An 18,934-nucleotide genomic window follows, 5' to 3' on the forward strand; every position below is an offset into this window, starting at 1 on the left:
GCTACTTAAGGGACAAATGCATAATAGCTGGAAGCTGTACTCCACGAAGCACTTCATCCAGCAGAGCTATGTATAAAGTCACCCCATAGAAGGTTCTTATATCAAGAAGTACGTCAAGCAGTACCAGCATCGACAAGAAGCGCAACGCCAAAAAAGTACGACCATCGAAAAGCACGTCTTCATGAAGAAAATAGACAACGGCAGCCTGGAAGGAAGACGTCGAAAAGAAGAGACAAGGACGCCAGGCGAGACCACGGTTCGAGACAAAGATCGCCAGCTACAGTCTGCGGAAACAGAGGTACGGATAAGCAGGTTCTCCAGCCACGTTATAGGTCGCCAAGCACAGAAAGGGCAAGCAGGCACATGGCTGTGAAGTTTCAGCGGTCGAAGAGTTGTTCTTCAAGCAGTGACACCACGGCTGAAGGAAACAAGCACCCGAGAAGAAATGCAGGCAGAACAGGTAATCGAGAAGCAATGAGGACTCGCTCAAGAGGAAAAGGCGCCATCGATCAAGGAGCACGTCTTCGAGCAGAGGAGGGGGAAGAGAACGCGGGGAGAAAAGACAATGCATGCCAGGAAATAAAACACCAGGCAGCAGCTCCCGTGACATAGAGACAGGTCCTTCTACACAGGAAATGCTGCAAACAATAATGGAAGATCTTAAACAGCTGAAACAAAATACAAGCTCTACTAACACCAGACTGTCTGCTATCGAAAAGAAGCTAGACGATATTTCCGCAACGGTTACTGACTACACCTCTAAAATAGAATCACTGGAAAAAACTGTCGACAGTCTACTTATGAAAGTAGACGACCTAGAAAATAGAAGCAGGCGGAACAACCTAATTGTGTTTGGCGTTAAGGAAACCGAGGACGAAACGCCCCAAGACCTTGAGAACACGGTCTGCAAGGATGTTCTTCTGAATCGGTTGAAAATTTCGGATGTGGCTATTGAACGCATCCACAGAATAGGAAAGCCGGCTGAGGACAAATGCAGACCGGTTATCTTTAAGCTAGTTGACGGGAGGGTCAAGGAGAGAATTCTCAAAAGCTGTAAAAATCTGAAAAACACAGGCTATAGTATATCCGAGGACTTCTCCCCTCGCGTTCAATCAATACGAAAGAAGCTTTGGGAAAGTGCGAAAGAGCAGAGGTTGAAAGAAGAGAAGGTCATGCTCAAGTTTGACAAAATTAAAATAAATGGCAAACTGTATCGATGGGACGACGCCTGCAATGAAAGAGTTCCCTGCGCTTCAAAGTGATGGTCTGTTTCCAAACCCGTGTCCGCACAGAGTAACACACAGAGCTCAGGAGCACTAAGAGCACAGCCATCTTTGAATTCCTTTTCAATGCTTAATATTAATACTAGAAGCATAGTAAATAAAATCGACGAACTTGAAAGCCTCCTCTTCACACACGATCCTGACGCCGCTGTTCTAACAGAAACATGGCTTCATGATGCAATTCCGAATGATGCAGTTATCACATCCGAGCAATACGAAATCGTTCGTCGCGACCGCACTTCAAGAGGGGGCGGTGTCGCTATTCTGATAAAGAAAGGCATCGACTATACGCTGATACCGCACCACACCAACACTGAAATGGTCTGGGTTGTTCTCCGTCTTTTTCAGCTTAGTCTTTAAATAGGTGTTATTTATCGACCACCGAATGCTGATACTTCTGTACTGGACAACTTGCAGGACTTTTTAAATGAACATACAAAGCGCTATAGCCATGTTATCGTATGCGGCGATTTTAACTTGCCTAACATCAACTGGGATTCTCTGTGCGCTCAAACTTTGTGTGCTAACTCGGATGCTTTGCTCAGCATAGCTTTTAATTATAACTTAAACCAGGTTGTCCAGAAACCTACGCGCATTACAGCAAATACGAGTTCTCTTCTTGACCTGGTATTTATATCAGACCCTGTTAGTCAATTGGGCTTTTCGACAGATGTCTTTCCCGGAATATCAGACCATGAAGCGGTGCTCTTTAAAAGCGAATTGATGCGACCAGTAATTGTTCATCAGGAAGGAAAAGCGTTTCGCGACTTTAACAATGCTCAGGATGAAAGCGTTCTAGATCAGCTTGAACTGACGTATGGATCCTTTGCTAAAAAATACACTGATGGGCGTACAAGTGTGAACGACTTGTGGTTAGAATTCAAAAGTACGGTTCATCAATGTATCAACAAGTACGTGCCGCTTAAACATAAGAAGCTGAAAATGGCGTGTCCCTGGATAACACGCGAGATCATACAGTTAAAACGTCGCGTGAAGCGCTTATCAAGGTCAAGCAATAAAGTTGGTGGTGCTTTGCCGGCTCTTCGGGCTGAACTGCGTTCAAAAATAAAATCTTCACGGTACCACTTTTTTAATGTCAAGATGCACAATTTTCTAAAAACTGACCCCCAAAAGTTCTGGAGGCATCTGTCACAGAAAAAAGACCCGGTTAACAAACTTCTCCTTAACAGCACAGTTGTTACCGACTCCCTCTGCTTAGCGACTGCCTTCAATGAGCACTTTTCTTCTGTATTCCTGAGTAACAGCAACTCAGTCTCCGAATCTCGAGCTAGCCATTTCAATCTGCCAGACCTAATTATTAACGAGGAGGGTATTGTTTCGGCTCTATTGCAGTTGAACACAAAAAAATCCTCTGGATCGGACGATATTCCTAACGCTTTTCTGTACAGATATGCTGAGTGGTGTGCTAAATACCTTTTCATTATTTTTACTGAAAGTCTCAGGACAGGAGAAATTCCAAACGATTGGAAAACAGCAAAGGTGATACCCATTCACAAATCAGGAGACAAGCTTTGCGTGAAGAATTACAGGCCAATTTCTTTGTTATGTACGTCCAGTAAGGTGTTAGAACATTTTATTTTCAAGCACATAAGTTCATTCCTAGACGGAAGCGGTTTTTTTATTGAAAGCCAGCACGGGTTTCGGCAAGGCTTGTCGACAGTGACGCAGCTTATTCATATCACAAATGAAATTATGATGTCACTAGACAATAATGGACAGGTAGATTTAATTTTCATTGACTTCGAAAAAGCGTTTGACCGGGTATTGCATGGCAATCTTTTGTTAAAAATAAGGTGGTGGTTAAATAATCGGCAAGTAGTACAATGGTTAGATTCCTACCTTACACAGCGGCATCAGTTTGTCCAGATATCTGAATCTCACTCCACAAAAGCGCCGGTACTTTCAGGAGTTCCCCAGGGCTCAGTCCTTGGGCCGCTTCTCTTCCTTATTTATTTGAACGACCTGTCCTTCAACTCACACATACGCTGTCGGTTCTTCGCCGACGACTGTGTTATATACCATAGTATCACATCAGTCGAAGACCAGACACTCCTAGCCGAATACTTAACAGCAGTTTCCAGCTGGTGTTGTACTTGGCAAATGGGTATAAACAGTTCAAAATGCGGAAAAATGACAGTAACACGAAAGAAACAACCGCTCCAATGCACATACAAAATCAATGGCCTTCCGATCAACTCAGTGACTCAGGTGAAATATCTTGGGGTAACCATGACATCCAACCTGAACTGGAGCGTACACATCCAGTCCATTGTCTCAGCAGCGTCCAAAAAACTTCGATTATTAAAGCACCGCCTAAAGCATTGCACGAGCAAAACTAAACTGACAGCGTACACATCACTTGTGCGTCCAGTGCTCGAATACGCCGACGCTGTATGGGATCCGCACACAAAAACGGATATAAAAAATCTTGAAGGCGTCCAGAGGAAAGCACTCCGGTTTATTTACCACGCTTATGGTCGGCAGGTCTCGGTGTCTGATTTGCTCAACAGATCTGGGCTTCCAACTCTTGAATCCCGTCGCAAGCAGCACCGACTAAAAATGTTGTTCAATATCATACATAATAAAACAAAACTGAATTTTCAGAGTTACATGCAATACAACACAACACGCCCCACCCGTAACAAACACGAAAGGACTATCTTGATGCCACGATGCCGAACAAAAGCATATTCTTGTTCCTTCTTTCCACGCACCATTTCCGAACGGAACCGACTGCCAAGCGATATCACCAACCTGGTATCTTCAGAATCCTTCTTGTCTGCTGTTTCGGCTCATGTATCGCAGTAGCGTGTCTAGTACACAGTGTATTTCGGTTTCCTTGTTTTTATTCTGTTCACTTAGTCTGTTTGACGTCGGATGATTTGCCTGTACTTTTTTTTTTTGCTTCCCGTCGGTCTTATTGAATTTTGTCCTCGTACTGTAATCGCCCTTTGTCGCTGTTATTTTGTTGTTACCACTTTGTAATTTTTTTCCTTTGTGCACTCCTGCCTTGACCGCCAAAGGGCAGTCGGCAGTATTTATGAAATAAATGAAATAAATAAATAAGAATGTCTTGGGGCAAATCACTGATTCAAGCGAAATCAACGGCTACGGACACAAGTTAGAAGGGGAATGCTGGTCAAGAACCTGCTCACCGATTAGGGCGGCTGAACACAAGAGTAGGAAGAATCCCCAGCGGTCAAGAGGCATCCCTACAAGCAGCGAAGAGAGTGACCACCATAACACGGAAGTACAGCAGCTCTTAAAACCCTCAGGTATAGAAGGTGGCCTAGGGAGGAATGGGGTACAAAATGTTCCAAGAAGTTTGTCATCGCGTGACACGATGCAAAAAAGAAACGCAAATTTGGAACCTGTCACCACTCAAAGACGACGGGCTCACACGTCAGGTGTTGCAGTAAGCAACAAGAAGATGAAGCCAGCAAAAACTGAAAAAAAAAACAGCGACGCGAAAGCGAAGAATCCAAACATTGGAAAATGAAGAGTGCTAAGAACGTGAACCCGAATTCCGGTGCAACAGCTACACGGAAACGAAAGCTGAAAAAAATAATGAAAGCAACGAAAGTCTTACAGCTGAACACCAGAGTCAAGTCGCTGTCCTGGAGGAGACTGATGTGCAGGAAGACAAAGGACTGGAAGGCATCGCCACACTTGCACAATTTTTTGCCGGTTACAGCGATGACTCAAAAGATCTGAGCTCGTACTACACAGTATTCGGTGCAGAGGACCTGATACCGTTTCTCGATTACGGTAGCGACTTGAGCGAGAAGTCTAAGTAACACCATGGAGGCTGCCGCTCTCTATAATATGTGGTTAAATTTGCTAGGCTGAAACAAAATTTTTAGTTCTTTGACATTCGTGTGGGTGTAGCGGACGCCTTTAGCTAGCAGCCTCGCATCAGGCTCTTAGTAAAGTATTTGTAGAAGTCCAATTGTTCTAAGCACTTCATCGCGACCACGGCCTCCACCACACTGTACAGCTAGTGCGTAAGGCAGCTGCCTGCAGTTTTGGTCGCGCTTGCTTGCCTCCAGCCAGCACACGTCGGTCGAGTACGAAGCCTGCCTATGAAGCTGGAGTTAAAGTGCATGTTATCCTCGTGAAACAGGGGATGTTATCTTGTGCGGCGGAAGCCATCAGCTACGCTACACAGCAAGGTATTTCGCCATTGTTCAAGATCCTTTTCTGCCGAATGAGTGTAACAATAGAAGCCATCTAAGGTTGGCCCAACAGGCCCAGCTCTCGCTTTCAATAAAACAGTACGCATAAAAAATGAATACAATAATCAAAATCTTGCTGAAGCAGAAGCCGGAATATTCTTAAGACGTTCTTCTATTGAGAGCAGTATATAGATAGCTTCCTCAATGACGTATCAGTTCCTGCATTATTGTAACACATAGAGCAGAAAACAGTACTACACGAGGTTTAGAATTTTCACTATTCCTGCTCTTCTAAGACTGGACTTCTGTCCCCTCTTTCCTAACATGGCACAGATCTTGACATGAATGGTGAAGGGAATATCTGCATTCATTTCCAGATATTCTATCTGCAAATTCTATCTGCATTCAATCTATCTCAATTCTATCTGCATTCTGTGTCATGCATGTGTTGTCTTTGGTTTATCTTTTCATTTGTGTGCTAACTGTTGCCATGCCTCGTATCTCGTTGTATTGCCCCTCCTGCCCGGGCCTACCAAGGCTGGCAGTATTGAATAAATAAATAAATAAATAAATAAATAAATAAATAAATAAATAAATAAATAAATAAATAAATTTTTTTATGCAGAACAAAAACGAAACATTTGCGTATACAAAGTAAGACATTTTCTGAACGGCATAGCTTATTTTTGTTATTTGACACACCTCCACGGCGTTGTACCTGTTTGAAAAAACAAGGGTGGCGACTTGTGCTCAACAAAAAAATTAATTTATTTGGAATCAACAACATTTGTGCTCAAATTAAAGCCATTCTCATGGGCACCCATGCACGGGTACTTCAGCACAGTTGCAGCCTGCGTAATCGGCAGAACTGCTTCATAGGTTGAGCGCGATCAGCTGAGCTTCGGAAGTATTGACGACGCCACCCATGAGGGTACGGGCAACTGGGACGAAATCCACATAATGCACAGTGGTCGTCCGAGTGCCGTTTGAATCCGGGTTATCCGTCATCTCGTACGTTGCGTTGGTGGAGTACCGGTAGTGCCTGGATAAAAATCACAAACCAAATAACCCAAATGAAAACCTGCTAACTTTAGGGATCAGACTGAAAGCTTCCGGGGTCTCAAGCGAGCTCATCTTGAACAATAATTGCTCGCGAAGCGACTAATGAACGAGGACGACTACTATACGGACAGTGCTTGCTTTTGACCTTGTACATGTGGCGCTTCGCAAGCTGCGGGAGTTAAATCATCGCAAATACAAAAAAAAAAGATTTATTTGCCGAGCGGGAATAGGAGCAATGAGCAGAATTTATGCACAATTTCAAGGATACTTTGGAAGACAGCAATAATTAGGTGAGCATTAGAACGCTAAGCCATCTGTAACCACTTCAACTTTTCAGTTGCGCAGCAGACACAACAGTTCGCTTATATTAATTCCTGCCCTGTCCAGTTTCGATAAGGGAGAATGGTGCGTAGAGCTGCGGCAAAAAAGAGGGTCGTTGACCTGAGGAACTCGAGCAACTTCTTGTGCTTCGCCCTGGCGTGGCCGACGGCGATGGCGGCCGCAGCGCCGAGCACGGCTAGGACGAGTGCTCCAGCGACAAGGGAAACACACGTGGAGCGCCACAGGTGATGCCTTGTTGAGGTTGACTCCGCCGCCTGCAACAAACCGTAGCTGGCATCACTCCTCCGGACGGCTGCACAGCAAACCTCATGCTCTTTCTCCACCAACACCAGTACCGTTATCAGCGTCAGCATAACCCATACAAAAATGTCCTATGGCCGGCTATATAATTTTGGCCCATATAGCTATAGACCTTTCCTATTTCTGTCTATAGCTGTATATACAGGCTGATATATTTTTCTACAGAGAGCTTAAGAGAATTGTATGGTTCCAAAGCTATAGCTTCAGTGGCATATATTTTTCATTAGCTGGCAATAAGCACCTCTATGTGTGCTTATAAACGTTCATAAAAGGCCATAGACGGGCATAGCTCTTTCCATAGACGCCCATAGGACTTTTTTGTATGGGAATCGTCTAAGTTAGGCAAACTGCGAAGAAGCAAAAACCACTGCCACTGATCACCAATTAGACGGGTCCTCCAATCGCCAGTGGGGATCGCCATATCCCACTAAATTTTCTGATCTAATCTCAACATCCGTGTCTTCCCGGTAGTCAGCTGAGCTTTCCTGTCATCTTTTGCCCTTCTTTTACATAATCTATTACATGTCAATACTCGCCTACGTCGCTTTATCTTAGCGGGTTCTTTATCTCTGGACAATTTCAGGCGCCCTGTTTTGTTTCCATCGAAAACAAATATTTTTCAACCTAAATAGTATATCGAAACGTCGAGAGAAAATTTAAAAATTTTGCACAGCAAAATACCAACGGGTAATTTTTTACGCAAATGTGCTTAATTTGAAGTGCCACAGTGGTTCCTAACGGCAACATCGAAATGCAGGGATCTTTCAGGTAAAAAGCCGACGTATACTGCAATAACTTTGTTTTGAAGGAGCACATTATGCTCGGAAGTGAGTAAAAAGATTAGATGTTGTTATCGGTGGCAAAATTTGCTTAAAAATGGCGGACGACGTGCTACCAATCCACTGCTTCGTGAAATGTTAATTACTTCGTTCTCTGCCGAATAACAAAGCCAGTTTATTTGCGGTATGAAGGATCCTAAATTCACCTGAAAAAAAAAAGCAATCACTGCTAGGTGCGACATAATCTGCGATATCGCTTTGTATTCAGTTGGGTACAAAACTAACTAAAGGTTGCTTTGTCTGATCGAAAAAATCGGGGGGAAAAATGATTTTAGGTTTTCCACCAATATCAAGCGCTGCAACCTTCTTGAACACAATTCAGTAGCTCAAATGTTTTCCACCCTTTATGAGGGTCAGAACAACCCGGCTTTCAAAAGTCGTGTGCGGCCATGTTCACTTTCCATGGAGCTTGTACACACTCGCATTTCTGCTATGAAAGATGTCGAGAGCAAAACTGAAAGCTGGGAATCTCAGCCGATTCTTTAAAAGCAGTCGAAGCAGCACGAAACGTGTACGATCAGCGACAAATAAAACGAATAAATAAGACGAACAACAAAATCAGGACACATTTACTTGGAGAAGCTAAATACTATAGCGCAGGTTAATTTCACTTCATAGGAGCGAAGAGTGCCCTTTAGAAGTATTAATCAACTTCGCTTGTATTTTCTGTTCAGGATCTAATGTGTTCGTGCTTTTTCTGTTGGTATTTCAGTTCTATTGTTAGCGTTCCATTTGTTGCTGATAGTACATTGTATGTTTTATTGAAAGCTATAGCACGTTTTACCCTATGATTTTATAATCTGCTGCGTAGCCCACGATTTCTTCACTATTGTTTGGTTATAGAGAAACTTTTGCTTTTGTTAGGAGACACAAAGCATGTGTAGGCCTCTCTGGGCCTTGTATTTCCACATGTTTGATGTCATTAGCGACGCCTCTCACTCGCTGTCTTCGAAATGCCTTAACACCTGGTGTGATTACTAAAGCCCAATGACGAATGAGGATTTTGTGCACCAACACTCTTTCAAATCATTTCTTCACTCCATACACTGTTTTCCAGACGCCCAACCGTAGGCGAAATGTCAACAAGTCATTTAAGCACGTCATCTGGGAGCGCTCACCAAGATAATGCCGTCCATGGAATCATCATCATCATCATCGCACCGACTACGCCCGCTGCAAGGCAAAGGCCTCTCCCATGTCTCTCCAATTAACCCTGTCCTTTGCCAGCTGCGCCCACCGTGTCCCCGCAAACTTCTTCATTTCTTCCGCCGACCTAACTTTCTGCCGCACCCTGCTACGCTTGCCTTCTCTTCCATGGAGTGCACATCCGCAATTACAATCTTACGTGCAAGGATTATTCACTGCCGGAAGCGGGATCCGTGTTAACGTCCTGCAATATTCCCGGTGGCATGTCACAGTATTTGGGATATCGCTGGGGCGCTACATTGCGAAAGTGCTGCGTGAACTGAACCGTAGGTGAAACTACATGTACTTAGAAGGAGGCGAAACAAATCACAAAGAAGGGTACAGAAGCAAGCTTAGAAGCAAAAAAGCGTAGACTTAACGTTGGTATCGACTAATTGGCTGGTGGCTGCTAAATAGATGCTTAAGTGAATGTTGTTTCTGCCTAAAAAGTTTTTTTTTCGTCGTTGACCTTAGGGGAGATGCGAGTCTGAAAATGAAAATTTTTATTATTTCAGATATCGTAATGAAATTAGGTGTGTACTGGAATTCTTCCTCCTGTCCTCAAAAGTGTTATTAGATTTAGAGTACCTCAGTTTGTACACATATTATGGAAAAATAACTGAAGCCTTGTTAGGTAATTTTTTTACGCGTCGTTAAGGCGCTTTCCTTCAATATTTTTTTTTGGTTGCTATTGAAAAGTAGCTGTAGCCAAAGACCTGCCACGTGGAGCTATGCTGTTTATATTTCTATTTATGAAGATCATCATTAAAAATGTTCACTTATGTCGAAACACCATAATTATGAAATATAATTAGGTGACATTATTGCTCCTAAAATTTAATACGTTCGCCTCAGTCATAAATTAGAGCATAGCTTCATAGCTTACTTCCCTCTGAATTAAATGGTACCACATTAATATATATTACACAACCCGTAAGGCAATAACGTTGGAACGAAACATGGAGTGGAGAAAATTGCGTTTGAAGTGCTCGCGCCAGTCATTCGGAGGTAGTTTTACAGGCCTCAGAAAACAGCGGAATGCGGGCATTACAAGAGGATTTCACAATAGTGAATAGTACCATGGAAGGATGGATGGATACGGCTGAACGCTTTAAATCGGGCGGTGGCTCAAGCCACCTAGCCATGACTTATGAAATTTTGCTCTTCTCTTGATTTTAGCCACCAATCAGATAACCTTCGCTTGGTTACATCTACCCGCTTAAAATCTACTTCCCCTTCACTGTCCTTAAACCCCAATGCCTTGGATAAATCAGCCCCGCTGCTTTCCACAGTAGGGTGAAGCCCTCTACAGAAAAGTATCAAGTGTTTAGCCGTTTCCTCCTCCTCTCCGCACGCAACGCTCAACGCACAACCAGAACGTAGGAAAGAGCGCCAGCTGGCGGCCATCAGGAATGTGATCGCAGGAAGTGACTAAAAACGGGGATAACAGAAGGTCATTGCAAGAGGTCTTTGTCTTGCTGAAGATAAAACTTGAACAATGATGATGCTCTGATAATAAAGACTGCTTGAAGTTTCCATATATCATGAGAGCTAAGCAGATCGTCGATTCTTCGGGAGTACAGAACTCCGAAGACTGCACACACACACCAAGGGCGTATTATGGCCTTCAGATTCCTAACCTAAAAAAAATTCTTGTGAACGTTATCGGCTAAGTTCAATATTGCTCTTATTTTGCCGCCAAGAGCTATTGTCTTTGACACAATCTGCGGACGTGTAAAGATACGGAGTCACCCTTATTGGCTTTTAGTCGAAATAAACGATAAGTTCACCTGAAGCCAGTTTGGGCTCTGGATGTTGAAGAACGGGTCACCTTGGGCCAAGGACCTGTGGTCGATCGAGATCTTGCTCTCGAACCGGCTAGGCCTCGGCCTTTCGAGCGAAGAGTCCTGCAGTGTAACACAGTGCAGTGTGTAGCAAATCGTAGTGCAAGACAATGATGTCTTCGGTGCTCACCTCCAGGACGGATAGGACCGCGAGTTCGTGGTCTGCGTCGACGCGGTCTGTGGCTGGGACGCACGACACGTCTCTGTCAGCCATGATTTGCGCTTCTTCTTTCACGTTTGCTGACGCGTCTACAAGAGTAATAGCACGAAGGTGTCTGCATCTATAGTTTCGTTCTGTTGAGGAATTCTTCGTACTTTGCCGATTAATTAAGCTTCGAGAGTAGAAATGAAACTAAATATAAAGCTTCAATTTGAATCACGTGTGGAATAAGAAATAATGTCCTATATATATATATATATATATATATTAGGCATTAGAGATGGCCTATTCTACCATAGCTTTGTACCCCAGAGAGCTGACTCACATGTTCATTCCGGGAGCAAGGTTTCTGTTAATTCTGATGAGTCTAAAGGTATCTTGTCTTTCTTTTATCTACTATTTCTTTGTCTGTAACGCGGAACACAACAAAAGCAACAGATAAGATCCTGTCTTTTCTGTTTTCTTTCAGCCAGTGGCAAATGTCCCTATATTTGGACGATAGCATATCAGCACCGTCATCGTCATCAAAAGCGCAACTAACACTTGCACAGCGTCAGCAAGGTTTTCTGTTCAGTCTGACGAGTCCGTAGGAACTACGTATCTTGTCTTTCTTTTATCTACTATTTCTTTGTCTGCAACGCGGAACACAACAAAAGCAACAGATAAGATCTTGTCTTTTCTGTTTTCTTTCAGCCAGTGGCAAATGTCCCTATATTTGGGCGATAGCATGTCAGCACAGTCATCGTCATCAAAGGCGCAACTTCCACTTGCACTGCGACAGTAAGGTTTCCTGTTCAGTCTGATGAGTAAGTAGGAACTACGTATCTTGTCTTTCTTTTATCTACTATTTCTTTTTCTGCAACGAGGAACACAACAAAAGCAACAGATAAGATCTTGTCTTCTCTTCTGTTTCCTTTCAGCCAGTGGCAAATGTCCCCATACTTGGACGATAACATATCAGCACAGTCATCGTTATCAAAAGCGCAACTTCCACTTGCACTGCACCAGCAAGGTTTTCTGTTGTCTGATGAGTCCATAGGAACTACCTATCTTGTCTTTCCTTTATCTACTATTTCTTTGTCTGCAACGCAGAACACAACAAAAGCAACAGATAAGATCCTGTCTTCTTTTCGATTTCCTTTCAGCCAGTGGCAAGTGTCCCTATATTTGGACGATAGCATATCAGCACCGTCATCGTCATCAAAACCGCAACTTCCACTCGCGCTGCGCCATAACTGGCACTCACTGCAATGAGCACAGACGAATCCGCATCCATAAAGTGACTTGGACAAGGGCTATTCGGAAGAGCACTCGGCATTCCAGACGAAGACGAAGAGCGGATAGGACGGCGCCATGGGTCAGGTGCAGACCACGGAGGAAGCTGCCATCGGCGCCGTAGACGTCGAGGCTGCCATCAGACCCCTGACCAGAGAAGGCAGTGCTGGAGCAGCGACAAGCGATGCGCCTGCTGTCCGAAAGGCGTCTTCAGCGCCAACCGTATATGCGGACCTCATCGTCCTGGACCAAGTGTTCTGGGAGGAGGCAGAGAAGAGTAGGAAGAGCGCCCTCGCCTTGCCTGTCGAGCAGGGAGACTTCGCCATGAAGGATGCGATGACCATGCTCATCAGCGGTCAGGTATAGGTCCCCTCATTGATCGGCGCAGCAGAAATAAGACCCAAGTTGAGTTCGGCACTTAAATTTAATAAGCAAGGCGGCGCCAGCTACAATACCGGCTCAAAAAGGATGTCACTAAAATCCATCCATCTACCAGATATGTCTGGCCTTGCAACCACGTCCTAAAATTATGGGTGGTGGGGGCGGTTTCACTTTGTCTAATTAGCTCCGTCCTGTTTTCTTAGTGTGTATCATAGCTTAGGACCAGCTCTCTACGCGCGCTATGAAAGTTGCGTGACGCGATAAAACGCCGGTAATGTAGCCGGCCGACTGTAAGTCCATTCTTCGAAAGCAGTATAACCGCAAAGCGAAGAACATCAAAAGATGAACACGAACGACGTGGCACAGCAGCTCTCCTTCCAAATAATTTAACTCCCAAGGCTTTGACCACTTGCCAAGGAATGATTGATGTAAGCTAAATCTCATGCACGCACACACACACCAACGTCTTTTCATCCGCTTTCACAGTCATCTTTCGGTACGAATGCGGTAAAGATTCGGCAACACGACGCCTCTGTAGGCGAGGTGCTTCGCGAATCTCACTAACGTACACCTTTTTGGCGTGGTTCACTTCCCGGACATTTTGCACTCAGGATTGCGCGGCGATGCACACAGTTGTCACTTTCACATATGTTACGTGATAGCGTTCATCATCATCATTATGAGCAGTAGTCTGACTGCGCCCAGTGCAGGGCAGAGGCCTCTTCTACATCGCGCGCTCCAATTAACCCGGTCTTGTGCCAGCTGAGGCCCCCTTATCATGGTCGTAATCTCATTCAATTACCTAACTTTCGGACACCCGATGCTATGCGATATCGTTAGTGCCGTAATTTCTTTAATGCCATATGTTGCTGTTAACTGTCGTTATTGACTGAATTCTCCTTGCTGCAATGTACTTGGCGTATAGCTCTCTGTTTCCCTTGCATTATTGGTGAACCTCTATCTGCCGGTGCTGTACATCTGCCTCTTATTATATTTACATCTCTAAAATTTTCAAGCCTTCAGGTGCTGTGATTTGGTCGTGTACAAGGCGTGCCTTATGTGACGTGCCCTATGTGTACAGGCCATGCCAGAGCGCCTGTGTTTGTCTTTGTTCTGTCGTCCGTGCGTTTTTTTTTCTTGCGCTGCATATTTCCTCTTCGTATCGTCTGGTTATCGGATGGTTCACACAGTGTTATCTGCTATAGAGTAAATCAGTGCCGGTTAACAACGAAGATACATTGGACTGCTTTTCTCCCACAGCTCGACCAAGTGGCGGAGACCCCGACGGAAGTCGGGACTCCTCAGAATCTGCCTCGTAAGAGCGGACGAAAGCCACGCGGGAAGTCACGTTCACGGCACCGCCGAGCGAAGTCAAAGAATAAATCTCCTGCACTGAGGGCCACGTCTGGTTTGACGTCGCTGGAGCCGAAGCCCACCCCGCCGTCTTCGGGTGGTGCGGCGGAACACCGCTCCACGAAACATCAGGTATTGTATCACCGTGTTCATGTCTATACTGTGTCGCATTCGGTTGATTACGAACGGCAGCTACCATTGGCAGATGTACTATATGACGAAAAGTAATTCATAAGTGGTACTTCTGCACTTTTTGTGGCTTATTGGTTACGTCTGTTGTTAAAGAGGCACCACAATGAACGTTGCCAACGACGGCTACCAGTGACAGATGCACTATATGGCGAAAAGAAATTCATAAGTGGTACCTTTCCACCGTGTTGAGGTTTATTGGCCATGACTGTTGTTAAGAGACATCACAGTGAACATTGATAGTCTTTACGTTTAAAATAAGACGACATTAGACCAATCGTGAGAGCCGAGTAGCTTCGATTGGCTTATAACCGCTGACGCGTAGAGGCGCTAACGATATCATCGATTCAAAACTTAAAAATTTAATGAATATAATGTCCTCGATATGGCGTCCAGCCATCACTTGCAATTCGGGAGTGTTGGAGAAAATATCCACTGAAAGCGACACCCACGAAGCGGCCCGTTGTAGGTATGTAATTCATCCTTTCGCGCTCTCATTCGCTCACAGTCTCACTTATTATTACGTTAGGTGCCAGCAGTGGCTTTTTCCTACTCCCGTACTGTTCGCATAGTTATGGATACACTTCTTCATAACACCTGAGTTCATCTTTAGAGCCCCACTAAATGATTCCCAACAATTCTGGACAAATGCATTTTTGAACGGGAAAGGGTTTATGGACGATATTTTTTTTCATATATTGTCAGATTTCACTATAACAATGAGTATATCCGCAGATCTCCCGTCGGCAGGCTTGCATGTTCTCGCTATTAACATTTCCGCTGTCGTCAAAAGCTTTTGCCATTCGTTTATTTTTTTTTCTATGGCAGTCTTAACTACTCGATGCGAGCTAGGGGAAAACTTAAAAAGAAAGACTTTGCTGCGCATCGGAAGAATGGCCCATTACCTTAAATATTTCCACAACAGTATCTTACAATTGTTCAGAATTCAACATTTTTGTCCATGAATGTTGGACATGTCACTTGCATTCCCAATTAAAAGCAATGGAAGGCAGAGGGCACTGACAGAAATTAAGCTCGCCTATCATGCGCAGTGTGAGAGAAATGTTGGCGAGAGGGCAATATATTTGTATGCCCACTTTCCCGCCATCGCGTTCGTTCGCTTGTTCGCCTATTCACTCGCAAACGGATTAGTCACTACAGCTTCGCCAATTCACAATTCAATAATTCCGTGGCTTGCTTTTTAGACTGCCGTTTAGTGGCTTGCCTTTTGCCTTACTCGCTTATTCACTTTTCTTCGTCTGGGCAAACAAAAATCGTATTCAAAAGCCTGATGCGGTCTGTCCCGCCTACAATAACGCGCTCACTATCGCACACACATTCCCTCTCTCGTTCGCTTTCACTCATTATATATTTCTACCCTTATCGCAGGTGCACGGAGCGAAAGACAGGATTCTGCCTGCGGCTGGCACTTATCAGGCCCTACCGCAGAGACGCGGGGAGCGGCGGTCGAAGCGGCTACGTCACCGGTCCCCTGGCGGCGCCAAGTCGCCCAGGACTCTGGCCACGCCTGCGTCGCGAGGGCCCGCGCCGCCAACCGCTCGGCTGCTGCCGTCGGACGCCCAACTCGTGGCCGTCGGAGGACGCAGGCCTCGCGAGCACGAAGTGGTACGGCCATGGCGCGCGGGAAAGGAAAGGCGCAGGAATTGTCCCACTTTTTCACAAGATGTGGCGCCCTCTTGAGAGTGGCGAAAGCTCGTCTGCTACTGGTTGGAAACAAACGCACGTGGGAGACTTAGGCGCGATCCGCTTCCATGAGAAGCCAGCTAAGTGGCAAGTGTGTGCTTAATAGCTGCTGCCATCTGTCGCATGAGCTTGTCACTAACATAAACTGTGCATGCTTCTCGGCCTTTTGGCTAAGATCAAAGTGTAGCTGGCAATTTTGTTTTCAAACAGTGGAGGTGGAGAAGAAGAGGCGCGCATGAGCAAAACGGCCGTGTCAGAAAGGCGGATGACGACGTTCTCGATTTACTTGTTTTTTTTATGCGATTTAACGCCCTAAGGCTACAAGACCCGCCGTAGTAGAGGGTTTCGAAAATTTCGACTATCTGGGGCTCAGCGCCAGCGAAAACCTCCCTGCCGCTAGTTTAATTCGAGGCTCCTGAAACTGCGTAAGTATGCTACAGGCGCAGTTCATCATAGCCATAAACTTGACAGAAACGTAGAATTCAATCAACATTCGAACTTGTCGTTGTCTCGTTGTCTGCAATGCATGGTTGCCTTTGGCATGAACACTTCGTAATCGAGTACAAGTTACAGTCGATAACAAAGAAAAAGCCGCGGCTGTGGATTAGTGGTTACGGCGCTCGGCTTGACCCGGGTTTGATCCCGGCTGCAGCGGTCGCTCTTTGTTGGAGGCGAAATGCTAGACTCGTGTAGTGGCGTTGTCCGTGCACTTAAAGATCCTCAAGTGGTCGAAATTTTCTGGGGCCCTCCATTACGGTGTTCCTCATAGCCTGAGCAGCTTTGGGACGTAAACCTCATAAACCATACCAAACCATTGTAAGGAAAGCCCGCTATGTGGTGAGCTGGCATGGTCACGTAACAATATCTCCGACCTTCGAAGAACGAAAATAATACTAACTGGTTTTTGGGGAAAGGAAATGACACAGTATCTGCCTCAAATATCGTTGGACACTTGAACCACGCCGTAAGGGAAGGGATAAAGGAGGGAATGAAAGAAGAAAGGAAGAACGAGGTGCCGTAGGGACTCTGGAATAATTTCGACCACCTGGTGATCTTTTACTTGCACTGACATCGCAGAGCGCATCTGCGCATAGTGCCAGAATCTACTAGATAGTTGTATGTATTGAAAGACACGCCATCTTGAGTTTGCTTAAATAAAAGTTTTGGCTATACAACTATACTATCCTACTATACCAATATACTATAGCGCCCGTGCGCTGTGCAATGTCAGTGCACGTTAAAGATCCCCAGGTGGTCGAAATTATTCTGGAGCCCTCCACCACGGCACCTCTTTCTTCCTTTCTTCTTTCACTCCCTCCTTTATCCCTTCCTTTACGGCGCGGTCCAGGTGTCTGCGGATATGCGAGACAGATACCGTGCCATTTATTTTCCTCAGTAATAATAATAATAATAATAATTGGTTTTTGGGGAAAGGAAATGGCGCAGTATCTGTCTCGTATATCGTTGGACACCTGAACCGCGCCGTAAGGGAAGGGATAAAGGAGGGAGTGAAAGAAGAAAGGAAGAGAGAGGTGCCGTAGTGGAGGGCTCCGGAATAATTTCGACCACCTGGGGATCTTTAACGTGCACTGACATCGCACATCACACGGGCGCCTTAGCGTTTTGCCGGCATAAAAACGCAGCCCATCATTTTCATACCGCTTTTAGAATAATCCGAGATCTAAAGTCTCGGCTTTTGAACATTGTTACTGCTGTTTCACTATTATGTTTGTGCATCGCCCTATTTTGTTGCCGAACAGGGCGGACCCGCGTCGTTTGAGCCCATGGCGACGAGCGCGTGTTCGCGTGCCGGGGCCGTCGTCTGCGTCCTGAGCCTGCTGGGCTTCCTGGTGGCTGTGACAACGGTGCTCGCCTTGGGCACCTCAAGGGTGCTCGGCCATCGTGACCGCATCGTCCACGACTTCGACAACTGGACGCTGCAGCAGTTCAAGATGGCTCGAGCATCAGCGGCCTCGACCACCGGCAACGCCGCGACTACGGCCGCAACAACGTTGGCTGTGCGGGATGCCGTGAATATGTCACCGGGTGCTGTTAACAGCACCGCCGACGATGGAAAGTCGCCGGCAACCTTAAGAAATTGAGGCGCACTTTGACATCGTAATGAGTAAAAGGTTACGGCTAGCTGGCTTTTTTGTTGCGCTGTCTTTGTATATCAGTGTGTCCTTACACAAATGCATGTTTACTCTAGCGGCCTGCAACGCAGATATCCTTTGTGCTATGACACCGACATTTGTGTTGTTCTGCCTCACACTGTATTCTGCCAAATACGGCTGTGACCAGTTTTAGCGTGAGAACACTCATGCGCTCACTCACACCGACCAAGAATTATAAAAATAATTAATAATTGGTTTTTGGGGAAAGGAAATGGCGCAGTATCTGTCTCATATATCGTTGGACACCTGAACCGCGCCGTAAGGGAAGGGATAAAGGAGGGAGTGAAAGAAGAAAGGAAGAAGAGGTGCCGTAGTGGAGGGCTCCGGAATAATTTCGACCACCTGGGGATCCTTAACGTGCACTGACATCGCACAGCACACGGGCGCCTTAGCGTTTTTCCTCCATAAAAACGCAGCCGCCGCGGTCGGGTTCGAACCCGGGAACTCCGGATCAGTAGTCGAGCGCCCTAACCACAGAGCCACCGCGGCGGGTACCAAGAATCATGTCATCTTTGGATCTTGTTCCGTTGCCTGGAAGCAGTGACGCCACGTTAAGTAAGTTAATGAAATCAAGTCAATGTCCACGACTGCGAGTCGAACCCGCGGCGCCGCGAATAGATCAGCTTCAAAGGCCACTGCACGAGAGT

The 18,934-nt window shown here is 45.6% G+C and overlaps 2 protein-coding genes across 2 annotated transcripts; one reads left to right on the forward strand and one right to left on the reverse strand.

Annotated features, from left to right (window-relative positions):
* Nucleotides 1-6,304: 6,304 nt before the first annotated feature.
* Nucleotides 6,305-11,274, reverse strand: LOC144107797 (uncharacterized). Its single transcript, XM_077640983.1, has 4 exons — nucleotides 11,182-11,274; nucleotides 10,998-11,114; nucleotides 6,983-7,137; nucleotides 6,305-6,521 (listed from the first exon to the last, which is right to left on the reverse strand). The coding sequence occupies exons 1-4, from the start codon at nucleotides 11,263-11,265 to the stop codon at nucleotides 6,353-6,355; spliced, it is 525 nt and encodes a 174-aa protein (XP_077497109.1). The 5' UTR covers nucleotides 11,266-11,274; the 3' UTR covers nucleotides 6,305-6,352.
* A 1,132-nt stretch (nucleotides 11,275-12,406) lies between these two features.
* Nucleotides 12,407-18,312, forward strand: LOC144107024 (uncharacterized). Its single transcript, XM_077640008.1, has 4 exons — nucleotides 12,407-12,846; nucleotides 14,128-14,352; nucleotides 15,799-16,035; nucleotides 17,874-18,312. Exons 1-4 carry the CDS (start codon nucleotides 12,565-12,567, stop codon nucleotides 18,213-18,215), a joined length of 1,086 nt encoding a protein of 361 aa, XP_077496134.1. The 5' UTR covers nucleotides 12,407-12,564; the 3' UTR covers nucleotides 18,216-18,312.
* Nucleotides 18,313-18,934: the final 622 nt, after the last annotated feature.

This window comes from Amblyomma americanum, chromosome 10 (assembly GCF_052857255.1).
Source record: "Amblyomma americanum isolate KBUSLIRL-KWMA chromosome 10, ASM5285725v1, whole genome shotgun sequence".
NCBI classification, from domain to species: domain Eukaryota; kingdom Metazoa; phylum Arthropoda; class Arachnida; order Ixodida; family Ixodidae; genus Amblyomma; species Amblyomma americanum.